The sequence below is a fragment of the Fundulus heteroclitus genome, chromosome 14 (genome assembly GCF_011125445.2).
Source record: "Fundulus heteroclitus isolate FHET01 chromosome 14, MU-UCD_Fhet_4.1, whole genome shotgun sequence".
Lineage (NCBI taxonomy): Eukaryota > Metazoa > Chordata > Actinopteri > Cyprinodontiformes > Fundulidae > Fundulus > Fundulus heteroclitus.
Window position 1 is genome coordinate 34,838,982 of NC_046374.1, and position 19,547 is coordinate 34,858,528.

Genomic DNA, 19,547 nt, shown 5'->3' on the forward strand with positions numbered 1-19,547 from the left:
GAGATCACTGCTATGTGTAGCAACTTATCCTGGTGGAAGAAAGTTGCCCCCTGACAGTTCATACGAAACTTCTTAAGGAAGCGTCCTACAGATTCTGGCCCACGGCCTAAATTGCCCGGGGCTCAATGACCAAAGTGGCGTTAGGGGACATCCCTGCTGTGTCCCCCTCTTTAAAGCAAACGGGTGACCTATCTGAGTTGATAAATGAGGCATTAGGCTGTGAATAAAACATGTGCACCCAAGAGATAAAAGATGGGCCCACACTAAACCTCTCCATAACCCTAAAAAGATACTGCCATTCCACCTGGTCAAAAGCCTTTTCTTCATCTAGACACAGAATGGCCTTCTTAGAGGTTTTGTCAAAGGGACAGTACATAATGTCCATCACACGCCTAACGTTAAAGAAAGGGAATCAATTTCCAATGAAGCCTGTCTGATCAGTGTGAATATTGGATTCTACACATATATTCAACCTATTGTAAAATTTTAGCTAATATTTTTAAAATATAGGTTGAGCGTGAAAATTGGATGGTAAGATGAAGGCTCCGTTTTATCTCTGTCCGGCTTCAGCAATAGCAAAATATTAGCATCAAACAGGGTTGGGGGAAGACTTTCAGATTCTACCGAGTGTAAGAACATCCTATATAGAATTGGAGGTATTTGATTTGCAAATTTCTTGTAAAATTAAATTCCAAATCCACCTGGTCCTGGGGTTTTCCCATTTTGCATATTTTTTTTATTTTTTATTTTTATTTTATTTTTTTTTATTTCCTTTATTTAACCAGGTAAACCCCGTTGAGATCTGGATCTCATTTTCAAGGGGGACCTGGGCAGAAATCTGCAAAAACACTACAACCTGGTTACAAAAATAAAACCAATTAATACATATGCACAAATATAAAACAATAAAAACAATTTAAAAGCAGTGACACTGTTTCATACAAGCTTGTTGTCTATCTTTAAGAACCGCTCGAAATAAGTCCAATGAAATAGTTTCCGACATCTTGAGCTCAGACTGGAGCTGATTCCACGCTATAGGAGCCAACACACTGAATGCTTTCTTTCCTTTATCAGTTCGAACACGAGGAACATGTAGAAGGATAAAGTCATTTGAGCGTAAAGCATGTGAACTACTAGATCTATGCAAAAGAGAGCTTAAGTAAGTTGGTGTTAGTCCAAGTAGAGATTTATAGATCAGGATCATCAAATGATTGTTTCTCCGAACACTTAAAGGACGCCAATCAGCTTTTGCATACAAATCACAATGATGTGTCAAACGTCTACTCCCAGTTATAAACCTTAAAGCACAATGATAAACAGTATTCAAAGATTTCAGACATTTGGTTGAAGCATTCATATATAAAACATCTCCATAATCCAGAAGTGGCAGGAATGTTGCTGCAACCAATTTACTTCTAGCTTTGAGTGAGAAACACGGTCCATTTCGATAATAAAACCCAATCTTCATTTTCAATGTTCGTAATAGATTTGCTATATGATTTTTAAAAGAAAGTTCATTATCTAGAATAAAACCAAGATATTTATAATTACTAACAAACTCAATTTGTGCACATACTGCAGTGGTAAGGAATAGAGGGATTTCTGGTAGTTTAGCAGAGTGGGAGAAAACCATTGCCTTAGTCTTATCCACATTCAAAACCAACTTCAAAGTTTGTAACCGTGTTTGAACTACATTAAAAGCAGACTGTAAATACTGTAGTGCCTGTGATAATGATGAAGAGTTGCAGCACATTATTAAGTCATCAGCATAAATCTATCATATATCTGATAGAACAGCGTATTTCTTCAGAGAATCATTTGTCTTATATGAGACTGCATATCTAAGCCTATATATATATATATATATATATATATATATATATATATATATATATATATATATATATATATATATATATATATATATATATATATATATATGCCATTAGATATGCAGATATATAAGACATAAGCCTGCCAAATATTAGTAATATCATCTTTATTGTCACTGAAACATACATTACAATGAAATTTGTTCTCTGCTTTTAACCCATCACCCTTGGGGAGCAGTGGGCTGCCTATATTAAATACATTTTGCGACCACATCAACAGATTAAATAATTTCTTACTTTTTAGATGCACCAAATTACCCTCGTAATGATTGTCAGGATGCAGCTTGTAGGCTGCAGTCTGAGCCTCGCTGCCTCTCTCCCTTCCCTGCTCTGAATAATTAATTCCACCTGTCAGGCTGCAATTTACCTTCAACTGCTCTCACCTGGTTCCACCCTTATTTATACTCACCTCAGTCTGTTCTTGCTCGTCGGTCCGTAGTGTTCACTCCTGCTCAGTTCCTGCCAGTATCCAGTGTCAGCTCAGTTTTTTTGTTACAGTCAATCAGAAGCGATTCTTCAACTTGATTTTTGTTCAAGTCATTTCCTAAGACTCTGCTCAGCTCTGTTCCACTCAAGTTCTCAACTCCGTTCTCAAGTTCCTGCAACTGCTCCACGTTCTCAAGTTCCAACAAGTTCAGTTCCACGGTCTCACGTTCTCCAGCAGTCCCTCGGTCTCAAGTTCACTTCCACGGTCTCACGTTCAGCAGCAGTTCCACGGTCTCAAGTTCTGTTCCACGGTCTCAAGTTCCCGCAGCTGTTCCACGTTCTGTTCCACGTTCTCAAGTTTCCCCAGCTGCTCCACGTTCTCAAGTTCCAACGAGTTGATTCCACGTTCTCAAGTTCCAGCAGCTGTTCCACGGTCTCAAGCTCCCGGTTCTGATATTCTGGTCTCAAGTGCTCCACCCTGGTCTCAAGTCTTTAGCTCCGGTGTTCCTCCCTGGTCAGTCTCCCCGCACTCCTCCTGTCAGCCAGCTTCTGCACCCTTCATCTCCGTCCATAAAGACTCTGGTTCCTCTTGCCATTCACCTTCCAACCTGTTCAATAAACTCACTTTAAGAACTTGCTCTGTGTGTGTGTGCTGTGTCCGGGTTCATCCAAAGACAAATCATGACAATGATGAAATATGTTGTGGGCTAAGCCCCTGATGATGAGAATGTCTAGCCACTCACCTGGTTTGTACTAATTAACTAATGGACAGTGTGGAAATCTATGTACAATAAAACCAATGTAAATAGTGTTCCTCTGTTTTATTTGTCTTTATCCTAATTCTAGAAGTAGACATAGTCAAATAAATAGCACTATCATTTTGTGGAATCCTAATCATGCTATTATAACTAAGCAAAAGTCTAAACAAAAAATAGTTTAGGTGGCATCTTGCGTTCTTATACTGTATATCATGTAAAATAAATTACATCTGCTATTTATACCTGAACTGCCTTAAAGGGTCGACAAAAAATGAAAGCAATAATTGTCAGGATGCAGCTTGTGGGCTGCATGCTGAGCCTCCTTTTCTCTCTCTCTTCCCTGCACAGCCTGATTGCTTTCACCTGTCAGGCTGCAATCATCACTGATCCGTCTCCACCTGTTACCTCCTCCATATATACTCACTTCATTCTGTTCTCATTGCCGGTCCGTAGTGTTCACTCCTGCTCAGTTTCTGCCAGAACCTTGTGTCAGCTCAGTTGTTTTTGTTCCAGTCAGCCAGAAGACTTTACTTCAGCTTTGTTTTGTTCCAGTCAGCCAGAAGACTTTACTTCAGCTTTGTTTTTGTTCCAGTCAGCCAGAAGACTTTACTTCAGCTTTTTTTCAGCCCAGCCTCACCCAAGACACTGTTCCGTCCTGCTCACAAGTTCTCAACTGCTGTTCTCCATTCCTGATGTTCCGTCCTGGTCTCAAGTCCTCGGCTCTGATGTTCTGGTCTCAAGTTCTCTGCGCTGATGTTCCATCCTGGTATCAAGCCCTCAGCTCTGATGTTCTGGTCTCAAGTCCTCGGCTCTGATGTTCTGGTCTCAAGTCCTCGGATATGATGTTCTGGTCTCAAGTCCTCGGCTCTGATGTTCCGTTCTGGTCTCTAGTCTTCGTCTCCAGAGTTCCTCCCGGTCAGTCTCTCAGCACTCCTCCTGCCGGCAAGCTTCTGCACCCTACATCTCCGTCAGTTAAAAGACCAGTGGCGGCTGGCCAGTAGGGGGCGCTCGGGCGCCGCCCCCTTTAAATCGTTTAGATAATAAATGATTTCTGAACTGCAAAGTACTTAGAAATGTATTTATTCATACTGTGTGTCCAATAGACATGTTAGAATTTATTAAAATAGTAAATACATAATTCTATTTAATTGCTCACATTGTGCACACTTCCTATGTGCAGGGCGCCGGTCTAATGGGAGTGAATGTAGCCGCGTCAACTTGGGCAAGCACGTGATCTGAGGCTGACTTTTAATTGGTTATCTAGGCTTTCGCATAGGGGCGCACTGCTCTGCGTCCCGGACACACCTATTCTGTTGCGTCATTACTGGTAGAGTGTCAGTACTGGCTAATTTTTTTAAAAACATTGTGTGATTGGACAATCCCCGATTCGACTCAGCTCAGCTGCAGTTCGTTAGGTTGATTCACGGTTATGCTTGCAAAGTGGAGTAGTTTCAAAATGAGAGAAACTTCTGTTTTGTCTTTACAAAAAAATGCTTTTACAAAGCGTTCAGATGAAGAAAAAAACAGGATAAAGGAGCTTGGACCGGATCGTCTTAATTTACAAATTCAGCAGCAGGCAAGTGATCTCTCCACTCCATGGTTGGACAAAGCAGTGTAGCTAGTAGTCAGCCAGTGAAGAAGCGTCGGACACTCAGTGTAGAAGACCATGAAAGGATTGCTGCAGAGGTGAGTTGTTGTGGAAAATCACTGTTACACTGGTTTATTGTAATGTTATTTAATATATTAGGAAGATGTGCTTTGTAGTTAGAAATACCTTTAGTTGTGTCTATGCTGTGTAGGTATGTTGATAATATAATGTTTGTCAGCAAGATATTTTATTATTTAAGTTGTACTGAAGTTTATGGGTAATGGGGAATAAAACATTTGGTTACTGAATTTTGTATAATCTTGTCCCACAAAAATGCTGTAACACATTTCATAACACAGCCTTAAAAAATGGCAGCAAATGTTATTAAAATCAGGAAAACAATCTAGAAGAAGTCTTTTCAGAAACTGTCACGCTCTTGAAGATCCTCATCACCACACCCATGACCACAGCAGAAAGCTGAAAGGTGCTTTTCAACTCTGAAAAGAATCAAGACTTTTCTGAGAAACTCAATGACTCAGGACAGGCTGAATGCATTGGCCATGTTGTCAATGGAGAAAAGACTAGTCACAGAGATGACTGACTTTAACAATTAAGAATATAATTGAGAAATTTGCTGGGCAGAAGGAAAGAAGGGCAAAATTCATGTTCAAATAGTGCTATTTTTTAAGATTTGCTTTGTTTGTTTTTCATTTGTTTGTTTGTGTGCGCCCCCCTCAGTTTTTTTAGCACCAGCCGCCACTGTAAAAGACTATGGTTCCTTTCATCATCCACAATGTTCAATAAACTCACTTTAAAGAACTTGCTCTGTGTGTGCGTGCTGTGTCTGGGTTCATCCTAAGACAAATCATGACAATAATAACAATGAAATATTGGTAAAAAGGAAACCTTCACCTTTTCTTTTTCAGATGGCTGTGGCTAAGAATCTGAATTTTTAATAGCCTTCAGTCTTTGCTTTTCCATCTTTCCAGCAGTCTTCAGAACTCCTGCCTGGCACAGAATATTTAGTTTTATAAAACAGATTAGATTTGTGTTGATAAAATGTATTGAAATGAATTAAATGCTATTTTGAGATGCTAACGTTGGTTACTTACATTTCTCAAGTTCAACAAATCAAAACTCTCCCCTGCTTCCGTTCAGAACTGTGTTGAGCAGCTTTCACCTATTTTAGTGCAGATAATATTTAGTTTCTTAACTGGGACTAGTTTCGTAGTCTAGTATTAATTGTGGTAACAGCTGTATCCCAGTATGAATCAAAACTTAAATCTCGCGCTCCAAGCACGCACGCACACACACGCAATAGAAAACAGCCAATCAGGAAGAGGGAACCCGGAATTTAAGGCAGCACAACCAATGAGAGTGGAGTTAAGCAGCACACATCACAGTCACGTGTGCTGCAGATTTAAAGGGACAGGAAAGAAAAAGCAGGCAGTGAAGCTGCACACAGCAGCGTTGAAATGACACCGTGGCGCTCAAGGGAAAACCTGTGCATGTACGCATGTCTGGCAGAGCCGAACCGACACGCAGGAATACTCTGAATCAGTAATTTTTTAGGGGTGCCAAGCTAAGATTTAGGGATGCTTGAGCAGTTCGAAGTCTTCAGCTGATCCAAAATGCTGCGGCAAGAGTTCTGATGAAAATCAACAAGAGGGATCATATTTCTCCAATTTTAGCTTTCCTTCATTGGCTTCCTGTTAAATCATTTAAAATTCTCTTTCTAACGTATAAAGCCCTTAATAATCAAGCTCCATCATATATCAGAGCTCTGATTACCCCGTATATTCCTAACAGAGCACTTCGCTCTCAGACTGCAGGTCTGCTGGTGGTTCCTAGAGTCTCTAAAAGTAGAATGGGAGGCAGATCCTTTAGCTATCAGGCTCCTCTCCTGTGGAACCGACTCCCAGTTTTGGTCCGTGAGGCAGACACCCCGTCTACTTTTAAGACTAGGCTTAAAACTTTCCTTTTTGACAAAGCTTATAGTTAGAGTGGCTCATACTCTGAGCTACCTCTATAGTTGTGCTGTAATAGGCCTAGGCTACTGGAGGACATCAGGGTCTAATTTTCTCACTCTACTGATTTCTACTGTTCTTCAGTCTACTGTTCTCCAGTTTTGCATTGTATTCTATTGAAATGACTATCGTCATTTCAGCTTTTAACTTTTTGCTCTCTCTCTTTTTCTTCATAGTATGTACACCTGGTCTGGCGTTCTGTTAACTGTGACATCATCCAGAGAAGACGGCTCACCCGCTACTACCATCTAATGTAGAACAGATTACTAGATCAATGTGTGCTTCTGTGCTTTTTTGTCTCTCTTGTTGTGTCTCTGCTCTGTCTTCTATAACCCCAGTCGGTCAAGGCGGATGACCGTTCATACTGAGCCCGGTTCTGCCGGAGGTTTTCCTTCCCGTTAATGGGGAGTTTTTCTTCCCACTGTCGCTTCACGCTTGCTCAGTATGAGGGATTGCAGCAAAGCCATGTACAATGCAGACGACTCTTCCTGTGGCTCTACGGTTCCCCAGGAGTGAATGCTGCTTGTCGGGACTTTGATGCAATCAACTGGTTCCCTTATATAGGAAATGTTTGACCAATCTGTATAATCTGACCCAATCTGTATAATATGATTGAACTTGATTTTGTAAAGTGCCTTGAGATGACATGTTTCATGATTTGGCGCTATATAAATAAAATTGGATTGAATTGAATAAAAAAAAAAATCAGAGTCGAGTCCGAGTCAAGTCCACTACTCATCCTAGTCAAGTCCAAGTCGAGTCACTATTGATCCAAGTTCGTTGTAGGAACATGCCGTGATGTGTGATGTATGACATGAAGCAGTAACATTCCATTGCACTAATAATGGCGTTCCGCGAGCGAGCTATTTTTAGAACGTGACGTCATATCACGTGGTACAGGAAGGGCACTCTTTCGCTGTAGTTACCCTTGGTTTTACTTGGTAAAACGACTGCTTTTTCCAAGTCTAAGACGTCTCCTAACCATTGTTTTTAAACATTGTGATTATGGAACGTGCAACAACGACTCGAGGTACGCTGATAGGCCGCATATGAAGGATGTTAAAGCCGCAAGCGGCGTCGATCGGCCCTCGCAGCCAACCGCGCTCCGGCCTATTGACCATCGCCGCGGTGCTGGCCGGCCGGCGGGGTTCGCGCTACGCCGGCCGGCTGCCACCGCAGATGCTGTCATGCATTTTCCTCGCCCGTCCACCGGGCGATTCCCACAAACGCGTTCGGCAGCGTTCCCCCATGACTCACAAAAAATCTGGTGCAGATCGGTCGATGAAGCGAGGAGATACAGCCGTTGGATAATGATAATGCATTTGGCCACCTGACCGGACTAAATTGTTTGGCGGGCCGGAGAATTTATATCGATTCCTGGACGGTGATTACAAACAGAAAAAAACGGCCGATGACGCCATGAACGCCGAGCAGGAAAAAAACATCGACTTACCTTTCTATCAACTCGGCCTGTTTTCCAGTCTTTCTAAGCCCTCGACACTCAATCCATCGTTTGAGCTGAACGTTGTATGTTGTTCCACAGTTCTACCAGTAAAATGGGCGCCTGGACATCCTCTTATGATAGTTTAACAGCGGAAAAGTCGGTCGTATCGTTGTATCTGTTGCACGTGTAATGGCTGGTTGCTACGTGCGCTCTCACACTGTTTGTCCTACCTTAGCGGCAAGGGGCGTTGCTCATGAGATGGTGATGTCACGTGCGCGGTACGCCATTTAGATATTAAAATCATACACCAAATAATATTCTAATGACATATTAAAATTATAGCCTAATGATATAAAAAAAAGTCGAGTCTTTTTCTCAATTTCCGAGTCAGAATGATCTGAATGTAGGAGTCCAAGTCCAAGTTCAAGTCACCAGTGCTCAAGTCCAAGTCAAGTCACGAGTCTTTAAATTTAGCTAATGACTCGGACTCGAGTTCGAATCTCGGACTCGAGTACTACAACACTGCCGTGGAGGCTCTGACATAAAGGAACAAAGTAAATATTGAATTATTAAATGCAAAAATACATACTGTAGAAAGTGATAGAAACATCTACCATGGACAGTATTTATGCATTTAATTTGTCTGCTGCTTTTTGCCAGCCCTCTCTTCTGGTTTTAGCAGACTTTGAGGTGTTCCCTGTCGTTTTAATTAATGACTCAAAATTCGGCATAACCTTCCATTAAAAGCTCCTGTTCTGCTTGAGAGAAAAACTGTGGGCGTTCTTTGGCCATGCCGAACAGCCAATAGCAGCGCTGCTGATCATTGTTTCTACTATTGATACATTTCCCCTTTTAAACCAACGCATTAATGCACAGTTATCTCAGATAACTCAATCCAGCCATACTAATCGTAAACAACAGGTGTGTTCGAAGAATCCAATTAGCCGGATCACGATTAGCCGGATGAAATCATCTTGGATGTCTCATTTGATCTTGGATGTTTTAAGCAACGTACGAAGAACGGACCCCAGTTAAGTGAAGAAGATTTATTTACAAAAAGATTCAGTAAAGGAGTCGAATCCACGGAGGACCTGCATCCAAGGAATCATCATAACAGCTTCATATACATAATTAAAATTATTATATAGATAATAATTCTAATACAACAAATTGGAGTGGTGGTGTAGTGGTTAGAGATCAAGGCACTTGCATCCTGGACAGGCTGCAAGCTTTTGGGTTCAAATGCCAGACTGCCACTCTGGGTCTAGCTAGTTAATCAACAACAACAAAAACATAAGATGACAAAGTAGCTCCATAAACAGAGCTGATCTCTAAGCAGTAAAGAAATGACAACAATGAGTCTCAGCAACAATGATAATAATAATTGTAATCTTTAACCACATGGACCTCTGATCACTTCAGACTATTTCAGGTTAACAAACTCAGCAGAAGAACCTTCAAAGAGAGGTCTAAGCCTGACTCCAGCATATAGAGGCTGAGTGAATGTGGTCTGGACTCTGTGGAGGAGAGTCATGGTTTCAGAGACGCTGTAGAAAGACAGAATACCTGCCCTGTGATCCATGTACACTCCTATTCTGGAGGAAACTGGACCTGATAGTGAAGTTTTAATGTCCTTGTGACAAAACGTATAGCCATTTGTTTCACAGCTTATAGACCAAGATTTGTCAGTGCATCCAAATAAACATTCATCTGATTGTCCTGCTCTGCTGATGTTCTTATATGAAACTGCTACATTAATTCTTCCTCCTCTCTTCTCCACCTCCCAGTAACAACGTTCAGTCAGACTCTCTCTACTCAGAACCTGAGGCCAGTAAGTGAATCTGTCTGGATGATCAGGATAAGACTGTTGTTGTTTAATTACCGTCACTTTTCTTTTCCCTACAGATAATAACAGATAATTGTTTGCTGTATTTGGATCCAGAGTGATTTCTTGGGAACATTTTAAAAACTCAGCTCTGGTCTTTGGTTCTGGTTTAGACAGTGAAACATCTACTTTGGTGACGGTCAGTAAGATGTTTGTCCATCTGTCTGTCAAGAGGCCCTGCAGTTTCTCTTTGAGTGTTGTTGCTGTCACATCCTCAAGGCATCTTAGAGGACAAATATTGATGCTGGATGAGTGTGTAGACTCACTGAGTGCTGACAGTGAGGGGTAGTTGAGGAGAAACTGGTTGTGATCCTCTGTGTCTGAGAGCTGCTCCAGCTCAGCGTCTTTCCTCTTCAGCTCAGTGATCTCCTGCTCCAGCTTCTCCTGAAGCTCTTTGACTCGTTTCACTTCAGTTTCCTGCTGGGATCTGATCAGCTGCTTCACATCAGAGCTTCTTTTCTGGATCAGACGCATCATCTCAGTAGAGATCTTCTCACTGTCCTCCACTGCTTTATCAGCAGAGACATTGATGGCCTCCACCTCCTGTTGAAGCAGCTTCACATCTTTCTCTTGGTCCTGGATTCTCTGCTGGATTTGTTGTCGTCTCACCTGGAGCTCCTTCTGCTTCTCAGCCCTTTCTGCTGCAGCTGGGACTGTGTCATGGCCTTTATGTTCATCCATAGTGCAGAGATAACAGATACACTGCTGATCAGTACGACAGAAGATCTTCATCACCTCATCATGACGAGAGCAGATGTTCTCATGGAGGTTCTTGCATGGATCCACCAGTTTGTGCCTCTTTAATGGTGGAGCATCATAGTGAGGCTGGAGGTGATCCCTGCAGTAGGAAGCAGGGCAGAACAAACAGGACTTGACAGCTTTCTTCTTCCTCCCCTTGCAGACGTCACAGGCCACATCTTCAGGTCCAGCATAGAAGTGATCAGATAGAGCTGCTTGCAAATTTTCTTGGTCCAGCTTAACTCCTTTCTCAGCCATTTCACCTCCCAGTAACAGGGACGTCTGAGTTCAGTTTACTGAAAACAGAAACTGGTGTTAACTCTTAGGTACACAGCACGTCAATGCAGTCAGCGTCAGTGGCTACACCCATGGACAAATTTAAATGGGGAGGGAACAAGGAAATATATTTAACTGCATGTTTCTTTACGAGTTCAGACAGGTAGAACGTCGAAGTACCAGGAACTAGAAAGGAACAGAAACCATCAGTTGGATCTGATTTATTTTTCTGGTGCTTCTTCATTTCTGACATACTCAAAACTCAAAAAAAATGTATATGGAAAAAAAACAGCATTGTACATTGACACCCCACAGGTAGGGTGTAAGATAAAGGAGATGAGACAGGGCATAATTTATGAAGACTCAAAGTGTGGATCTCCTACTTGAACATGCTGTCCGTTTAAAACAAAAAACCTACATATACCCCACATAAATAAAGATTTGTTAAACTGTTAGACGAATTTTCTTTGAAAAATGCGGAACATCAGCATATTGTAGCAGAACAGAATCTAAGGGACGGGTGAGGACCCAAATTTGCCTTCAGAGCTGAGTTAAAAGTTGTGACACTCTCACAGTTGCCCTGACACAAATTGGTGAAACTGTAAGGCTTTCCTATCGGGGTCAAGGCAAACCAGAATTGACTTCCGGTCAACATTTGAACATTTCTCTGAGTAAGCAGAGTAGTGTGATAAGTTATTTTGTGCATGTTTAGAGCTAGACAAAACAGTTCAGATTTAGCCATGTGTAATGTACTGCGCAGCACCTAACAATAGGCAAAAAATCTTTCCATTTAAATGGTTATAGAGAAATGTATGTACTGAGGAACACAGGCAAAACAAAAAGACTCATGAAGGAGTGAGAGAGATGACGGCATGCGTCATCAGCATCACGCATGCCGTCATCATGGGTTCCCAGTAGTATGGGAACCCATGATGACGGCATGAGTGCACCATTTTATTCTTGTGATGTCTGTTGATCCACTTCAGCCCCACCCTATCCGGCATCGCACCCAACCATTACAAATGTCTATAGCGGATCATTAGGAGGAGATCCAATTTCTTGTTGTTTTGGCTGTATCCTCCCCCCTGATTCTGGGCTACCCTTGGTTCTGCAGGCCCGAATCTCATGTTTCCTGGTCTTCTTGGTAGGTCCTCAATTGGGGTCCCAACTGTTCCCATCACTGTCTTGTTCTCAGCAATAGAGAATGTCACACTAAACCTCAGGCTTCAGTGGCCATTGACTTGGAGAAAATTTCTCAGGTTTACCGGGATCTTTCTGAAGTAAGAAGCAGGACTCTACCCTTCCCCCGAAACTGCCCCTACGACATGGCTATTGAGCTCCTCTCTGGAACTGTCATGCCCTGGGGTTGTCTCTTTGTTCGGTCCTCTGAGAAGTATATAGGGTAGTTCACTGCTATTGTTTTCATCCGGGATTTTCGCGCATGCGCGCCGGACTGGTAGGCAAAAGACAAACACAATGGCGGACGCAAACAGAGAAACTGACGAGTTATCCACGTATTTTTCTTCTTTAGATAACGTATCACAAGATCGTTTTAAGAGTAAGTTGATGGTGGATGGTATCAAATTGCCAGATCCACACAGCAAAAGCCTGAAGGGACGGAGCGAGTCTGTAAAATGCTGGCCAAGAGTTCCAAGGCTCCAGCAACGCCCGCGACGCCATGAGGGATTAAGCAGTCAGAAAATGGATGGATGGATGGATGTTGAGACACGTTTGTGCAACAGCACAAAGCGGCGTCAAACACAGACCGCGTCTCAGCAGAGAGGAAGACCCGCCCGGTAGGTTAAAAAAAACATTGTTCACTACGGATTATTTAGGTGTTTTTGTCTTGTTAAAATGGGTGGGGGTGTTGGCAACATTGCAGCGTAAACACAGAAGTACTAGCGCCCGTGAACGGAGCCGTAATGGAGCAGCTGTCTGGAGCAGCAGCCGCTTCTGCGGCCCGTGTAGCGATCGCCACCTCCCCTCCGCCGCTATTTAAGTAGAACAATGACTAGAGCGTAATGAAGTTGTATTTACCGGAGATGAAGTGTAGACTGCAAATTCTGTCGTAGTATGATGTCTCCCCCAGTCCATTGGGAGGGTCTGCCTGCGCTCTTTTCATTGAAATATCCATTTCTTTCTTCGTCCTTCCTCCTTCGGTAAACGACAGAAACGTACATCCAACGATTTGGAATGCCTCTGTGTGCAACCGGGAGCACACAGGCATTGTTTAGAGTCCAAAAATAAACTAACTAAAAGTACGCTCTAAATCACCTGTTTTGTCATGTAGTAGACGAGAACAGTACTGTTTTTTGCCTACACGCCGGACCCGGATGCACTGACGTCACGCGTGAACTACCCTATAAGGCCAAGGAAGAATACAGAGAGGCTCTTCAGCAGGTTTTTATCCGACCCTCCACCTCCCTAAATGTTGCAGGGTTTTTCTTTGACACAAAGAAGGATGGGGAGGGGGGCTCTGTACCTAAATTGACGATAGGGGCTGAACAAGATAACCATAAAGAATTGAATCCTGCTCTCTCTGCTTTCTACCACACTCGACTCACTCTCTCAGGTCAACTTTTATAGACGCTTTATTCACAGCTTCAGCTCTGTGGCTTCTTCTTTGACTTCTCTCACCAAACCAGCAAACCAACCCAAGCCATCTTCGCTGGCCTTTGGATGACTCCATCCTATCTGCAGAACCAGCTCCTCCAGAAACCCCAGCCAATCACGCCTATAATCCTTTTCAGTGTCGTAAGGAGGCCTTGGTCTGGGCCCTCTCCTCCCTTGGGCCATCCTGGTCCAGAAAGGACACTTTATCTCCTCAACAATACTTCTGGTGGCCCTCCATGAATCAACACATTTGTTTCAGCCTGTGATGTTTCTGCCCAAGCCAAGTCCTCCTCCCAACCTTCTGTAGGGGACCTTCAGCCTCTTCCTGTTCCTAGACGACCGTGGTCCCACATCAAACTCAACTTCATCATTGGTCTTCCATCAATGGATGGTCTTGACAACATCTTGACGTTTGTGGACTGGTTCTTCAAGGCAGTGCATCTGGTTGCGCCACCGGGCCTTCCTTCTGCCAAACGGACAGCAGAACTTCTTCAAGAGCATGTAGTTTGGTCACATGGGTTCCCCAGTGATATTGTCTTCGACAGGGGTCCTCAGTTCACTGACAGATTCTGGAAAGGCCTTCTGCCAGCTGATTGGAGCCTCTTCCAGCCCATTCTTCTCTTTGAAAAAATTTGATCAATGGTGTTGAGAGTCCAGCTAACCAGATCCATAATCTACAATTTGAACATATATGTAAAAAGAAGCTCCTAAAAAGATTGATAGAAGCAGAAGTAAGAGCAGGGCAGATACGGGGTAGAGAGAGGGAGATGCGAGATGTAGCTTTGTCTGTGTCCCTCGGCCTTGGCTTGAAGGAAATAAACTTAACATTTAGAGGGGGGTGACCCATTAATACTCAAATAACAAAGAAGAAAATAAATCAGTTGTATCAAACTATTTACAAACAACAAAGACAAATAAGAGGAGTTCAAATAATTTAATAATCATAATACTAAATATTATTTTGTTTCTTGAAGTGTTTTAATTTTAATTTTCCTGTAAAACACTACGCTTATTTTCTGTTAACCTGTTTGTTCAGTACTATAAATTAGGGAGTTAGAGGGTGTCAGTAATAACGAAGAAGCAGACAGGTGAGTCAGATATAACCAACGGTTTCTGTTGTTGTGGTTTAAGGTACTTTGACTGTATACCTGTCTGGACTGGTAAAGAAATTTGAAGCACAGTACATGTCCTGGTTCCCACCCCATTTAGATCCGGTGATGGGTGTAACCACTTTCACGGCAGTGACATGTTGTGAATATCAAGGCAGTTCCTGCTGTGAGTCAATACAACTCACATCTCTGTTAGTGAGAATGGCTCAGGGAGGAGTACTGCTGGACCAAGAGAAATTCTCCTGCTCCATTTGTTTGGACCTACTGAAGGATCCGGTGACTATTCCCTGTGGACACAGCTACTGTATGAACTGTATTACAGACCACTGGGATGGAGAGGATCAGAAGAGAATCTACAAATGCCCTCAGTGTAGAAAGGAATTTTTACCGAGGCCTGTCCTGGAGAAAAACGTCATGTTAGCTGCTTTAGTGGAGGATCTGAAGAAGACTGGACTCCAAGCTGCTCCAGCTGACCTTTGCTATGCTGGATCTGAAGATGTGGCCTGTGATGTCTGCACTGGAAGGAAGATGAAAGCTGTTAAATCCTGTTTAATCTGTTTGGCCTCTTTTTGTGAAAACCACCTGCAACCTCACTATGAATCCTTTACTTTCAAAAAACATAAAATTGTGAAAGCTTCTGCTAAACTCCAGCAGAACATCTGCACTCATCATGATGAGGTGATGAAGATCTTCTGTCATACTGATCAGCAGTGTATCTGTTATCTCTGCACTATGGATGAACATAAAGGCCATGAAACAGTCCCAGCTGCAGCAGAAAGGACTGAGAAGCAGAAGGAGCTCCAGGTGAGTCGACAACAAATCCAGCAGAGAATCCAGGACCAAGAGAAAGATGTGAAGCTGCTTCAACAGGAGGTGGAGGCCATCAATGTCTCTGCTGATACAGCAGTGGAGGACAGTGAGAAGATCTTCACTGAGCTGATCTGTCTCATCCAGAAAAGAAGCTCTGATGTGAAGCAGCAGATCAGATCCCAGCAGGAAACTGAAGTGAGTCGAGTCAAAGAGCTTCAGGAGAAGCTGGAGCAGGAGATCACTGAGCTGAAGAGGAAAGACGCTGAGCTGGAGCAGCTCTCAGACACAGAGGATCACAGCCAGTTTCTCCTCAACTACCCCTCACCGTCAGCACTCAGTGAGTCTACACACTCATCCAGCATCAATATTCGTCCTCTGAGATACTTTGAGGATGTGACAGCAGCTGTGTCAGAGCTCAGGGAGAAACTACAGGACATCCTGAGAGAGACATGGACAAACATCTCTCTGAAAGTCACCGAAGTGGATGTTTTACTGCCACAACCAGAACCTGAGACCAGAGCTGAAATCCTAAAATATTCGCAAGAAATCACCCTGGATCCAAACACAGCACACAAATATTTGTTAATATCTGAGGGGGGCAGAAAAGTAACATTAATGAAAGAAGAAAAGGCCTGTCCTGATCATCCAGACAGATTCACTGACTGGCTTCAGGTCCTGAGTAGGGAGAGTCTGTCTGGACGTTGTTACTGGGAGGTGGAGTGGAGAGGAGGAGGAAGAGTTGATCTAGCGGTTTCATACAAGAACATCAGCAGAGCAGGAGGGTCAGATGCGTGTTTATTTGGAGCTAATGACAAATCTTGGTCATTATTCTGTTACAGAGACCGTTTTACATTGTATCAAAATGACATTCAAACTCCAGTATCAGGTCCAGTTTCCTCCAGAATAGGAGTGTACCTGGATCACAGAGCAGGTATTCTGTCTTTCTACAGCGTCTCTGAAACCATGACTCTCCTCCACAGAGTCCAGACCACATTCACTCAGCCTCTATATGCTGGAGTTGGACTTTATAATGGAGACTCTGCTGAGTTTGTTAAACTGAAATAGCCAGAATTTATCTGATGTTGAGTCGGTTAAAATGTGCATTTTAGTTTCTTTAGTTTACTTTGTAATCTTTTGTGTTGTTTTGTTGATGTTGGGGTTTGTTTGGGTAATGACCCCAACTGTTTCTGTTCAGCCAAGGATGGTATCGCTGCTCAGGAGGGTTTTTATTCACCTTAACTAATTATATTTACATGTATTGCTTTGTCAGACCAAATGTTGATCAAATCTGTGTAAAGATGAGCTGATGGAAACTGTAAGAATCATGATCATCAATCAGGACATCAGTAATTATTTTATTGGACAAAGATTAGATTATGGATGAAGCTGATTGTAGAAATGAATGAAAAAGAGCAGAAAAGTGTTTTTGTTCTGTTTTGATCAAATAGTTAGACACAAATTTTACCTTTAAATTTGTATAGTTTACAACATTTGTTGGTAAAATCCTCTGAGTTCCAATCTCTTTCTAAGTTTTTCTCAAAAGCACCTTTTAACTGTGAAGAGCTATTACAAAATGTTTAAAGTTATTTAATGTTTAATAAATAACTCTTGGTCTGTTAGGTATTGTCTGGTGAAAATTAGCCCAATTGCTGATATTAGGACAGAACTCTGCACACATATAGAATAAGGAGTGACAACTTCTCTTCAAGTTCAAGAATTTATTAACAGCAATAAAATTAACATGCAGAGAACATCACTATAGAATGCTGTTTATCTGAAAGAACACAATATTTCAATAAACAAATCCTTTCTGCTAGGCTAGTGAAACTTAACTAAAGCTACTACGCAAAATAAAGATAAAAATAAGCTAAGGAACGATGTACACACAAAAGAAACAAAAAGACTAAATAAACTGGTTGTTCAGTAACTTAGGACGCTTGGTTTAATAATGCTTTTATTCTTCCGGGACGCTAGGGGTCGGTGTAGCGATCGGTCGCTAAATGGGTTTATCTTAAAGTTATACAAAACACCTTTAAATACACATTAATGTTCCAGATTAATGAGGTAATAATGCTCATAGCAATATCAAATGATGGTGGAGAGAATTCAAACAAACCTTATGTTTAAACAAACCATAGTTGTTTGGTATGTTATCTGGGAGCTAATAGCATTCTGCTAGCGAACATTTAATTCAATTCAATTCAATTCAATTCAATTTTATTTATATAGCGCCAAATCATGAAACATGTCATCTCAAGGCACTTTACAAAGTCAAGTTCAATCATATTATACAGATTGCGTCAGATTATACAGATTGATCAAAAATGTCCTATATAAGGAAACCAGTTGATTGCATCAAAGTCCCGACAAGCAGCATTCACTCCTGGGGAAGCGTAGAGCCACAGGAAGAGTCATCTGCATTGTACATGGCTTTGCTGCAATCCCTCATACTGAGCAAGCATGAAGCGACAGTGGGAAGAAAAACCACCCATTAACGGGAAGGAAAAACCTCCGGCAGAACCGGGCTCAGTATGAACGGTCATCTGCCTCGACCGACTGGGGTTACAGAAGACAGAGCAGAGACACAACAAGAGAAACAAAAAAGCACAGAAGCACACATTGATCCAGTAATCTGTTCTACATTAGATGGAAGTAGCGGGTGAGCCGTCTTCTCTGGATGATGTCACAGTTAACAGAACGCCAGACCAGGTGTACCTACTATGAAGAAAAAGAGAGAGAGCAAAAAGTTAAAAGCTGAAATGACGACAGTCATTTCAATGTAATACAATGCAAAACTGGAGAACAGTAGACTGAAGAACAGTAGAAATCAGTAGAGTGAGAAAATTAGACCCTGATGTCCTCCAGCAGCCTAGGCCTATCACAGCACAACTATAGAGATAGCTCAGGGTATGAGCCACTCTAACTATAAGCTTTGTCAAAAAGGAAAGTTTTAACATTAGTCTTAAAAATAGATAGGGTGTCTGCCTCACGGACCAAAACTGGGAGTTGGTTCCACAGGAGAGGAGCCTGATAGCTAAAGGATCTGCCTCCCATTCTACTTTTAGAGACTCTAGGAACCACCAGCAGACCTGCAGTCTGAGAGCGAAGTGCTCTGTTAGGAACATACGGGGTAATCAGAGCTCTGATATATGATGGAGCTTGATTATTAAGGGCTTTATACGTTAGAAGGAGAATTTTAAATTCTATTCTTGATTTAATAAGCTTTAAGTTCACTTAAGTTGACTTTAAGTTTACTTCCAGGAATATGTATGTGGAGCGTGCGGAGGTTGCCACTGGTGAACAACTATAATGGTATGTGATGTTAGATTAAGTGTTTCCTTTTTTTTTCTCTCCATGTTTTGATCACAAGGCAAATGAATCAGGGGCATGGTTAAACGTTTCCTTCAGGCAACTGTTTGAGCGCCTACCAGCGTACAGGTTTGCTGTTTTGAAAATATACTAATATCTATTAAATTGTCTGTGATGTAACTGATCAGTTTCTGTTTAAACATGAGTTTTGATTCGTATTATGGCCAGGAACGTACTGATCATCATTAAGCAGAAGGTGTACTTTGCCATCACAATTATGAGTGGAAAATCCACTTGGGTGGGATTACTTTCATGTGCTCCAGTTACATTTGAGGTCAGTGTTGAATCGTCTCTCTCAGTTGACTAGGGGTGCCATAAATCTTCGTAGAGGGGCTGTTTTACGACTGTCTGCCCCAACCTGGAATGCACACATGAGTTTAGAGCTAAAAATTCATGTAATGCTATTTCCCATTAGCTGAAGAATATCGAGATATTTTTTTCTATTTTACTTATAAAAGTTGCCAGCTAGGATGTATCAGACAGCCACCAGGATTTGCTATATTACCAGGTATTTTTAATCAGGTTATAAAATATATTTTTACAGACATGTCCTCTGCCCAGAAACACCACCCTAATTCAGTATTTTAATGACCTGCGGTTGGCTTCTCTTAC

General features: G+C 42.1%; 3 protein-coding genes across 3 annotated transcripts in view; 2 read left to right on the forward strand and 1 right to left on the reverse strand.

Moving 5' to 3' along the window:
* Positions 1 to 19,547, forward strand: part of LOC105919280 (FH2 domain-containing protein 1) — a 258,923-nt gene that overhangs the window by 120,341 nt on the left and 119,035 nt on the right. The gene's annotated exons all lie outside the window — the stretch shown is intronic.
* Positions 9,559 to 10,682, reverse strand: LOC118565815 (tripartite motif-containing protein 16-like). The gene is made up of 2 exons (XM_036146835.1): positions 10,630 to 10,682; positions 9,559 to 10,243 (listed from the first exon to the last, which is right to left on the reverse strand). Exons 1-2 carry the CDS (start codon positions 10,680 to 10,682, stop codon positions 9,559 to 9,561), a joined length of 738 nt encoding a protein of 245 aa, XP_036002728.1.
* Positions 14,947 to 16,717, forward strand: LOC118565776 (tripartite motif-containing protein 16-like). Its single transcript, XM_036146770.1, has one exon. The coding sequence runs from the start codon at positions 14,958 to 14,960 to the stop codon at positions 16,629 to 16,631; it is 1,674 nt and encodes a 557-aa protein (XP_036002663.1). The 5' UTR covers positions 14,947 to 14,957; the 3' UTR covers positions 16,632 to 16,717.

Coding starts and splice junctions, on each gene's coding strand:
- LOC118565815 (XM_036146835.1), bottom strand. CDS start 10,682: ATGACACAGTCCCAGCTGCAGCAGAAAGGGCTGAGAAGCAGAAGGAGC. Junction 10,244..10,629: donor AGAAGCAGAAGGAGCTCCAG/GTGAGACGACAA, acceptor TTGTCCTCTAAG/ATGCCTTGAGGATGTGACAG.
- LOC118565776 (XM_036146770.1), top strand. CDS start 14,958: ATGGCTCAGGGAGGAGTACTGCTGGACCAAGAGAAATTCTCCTGCTCC.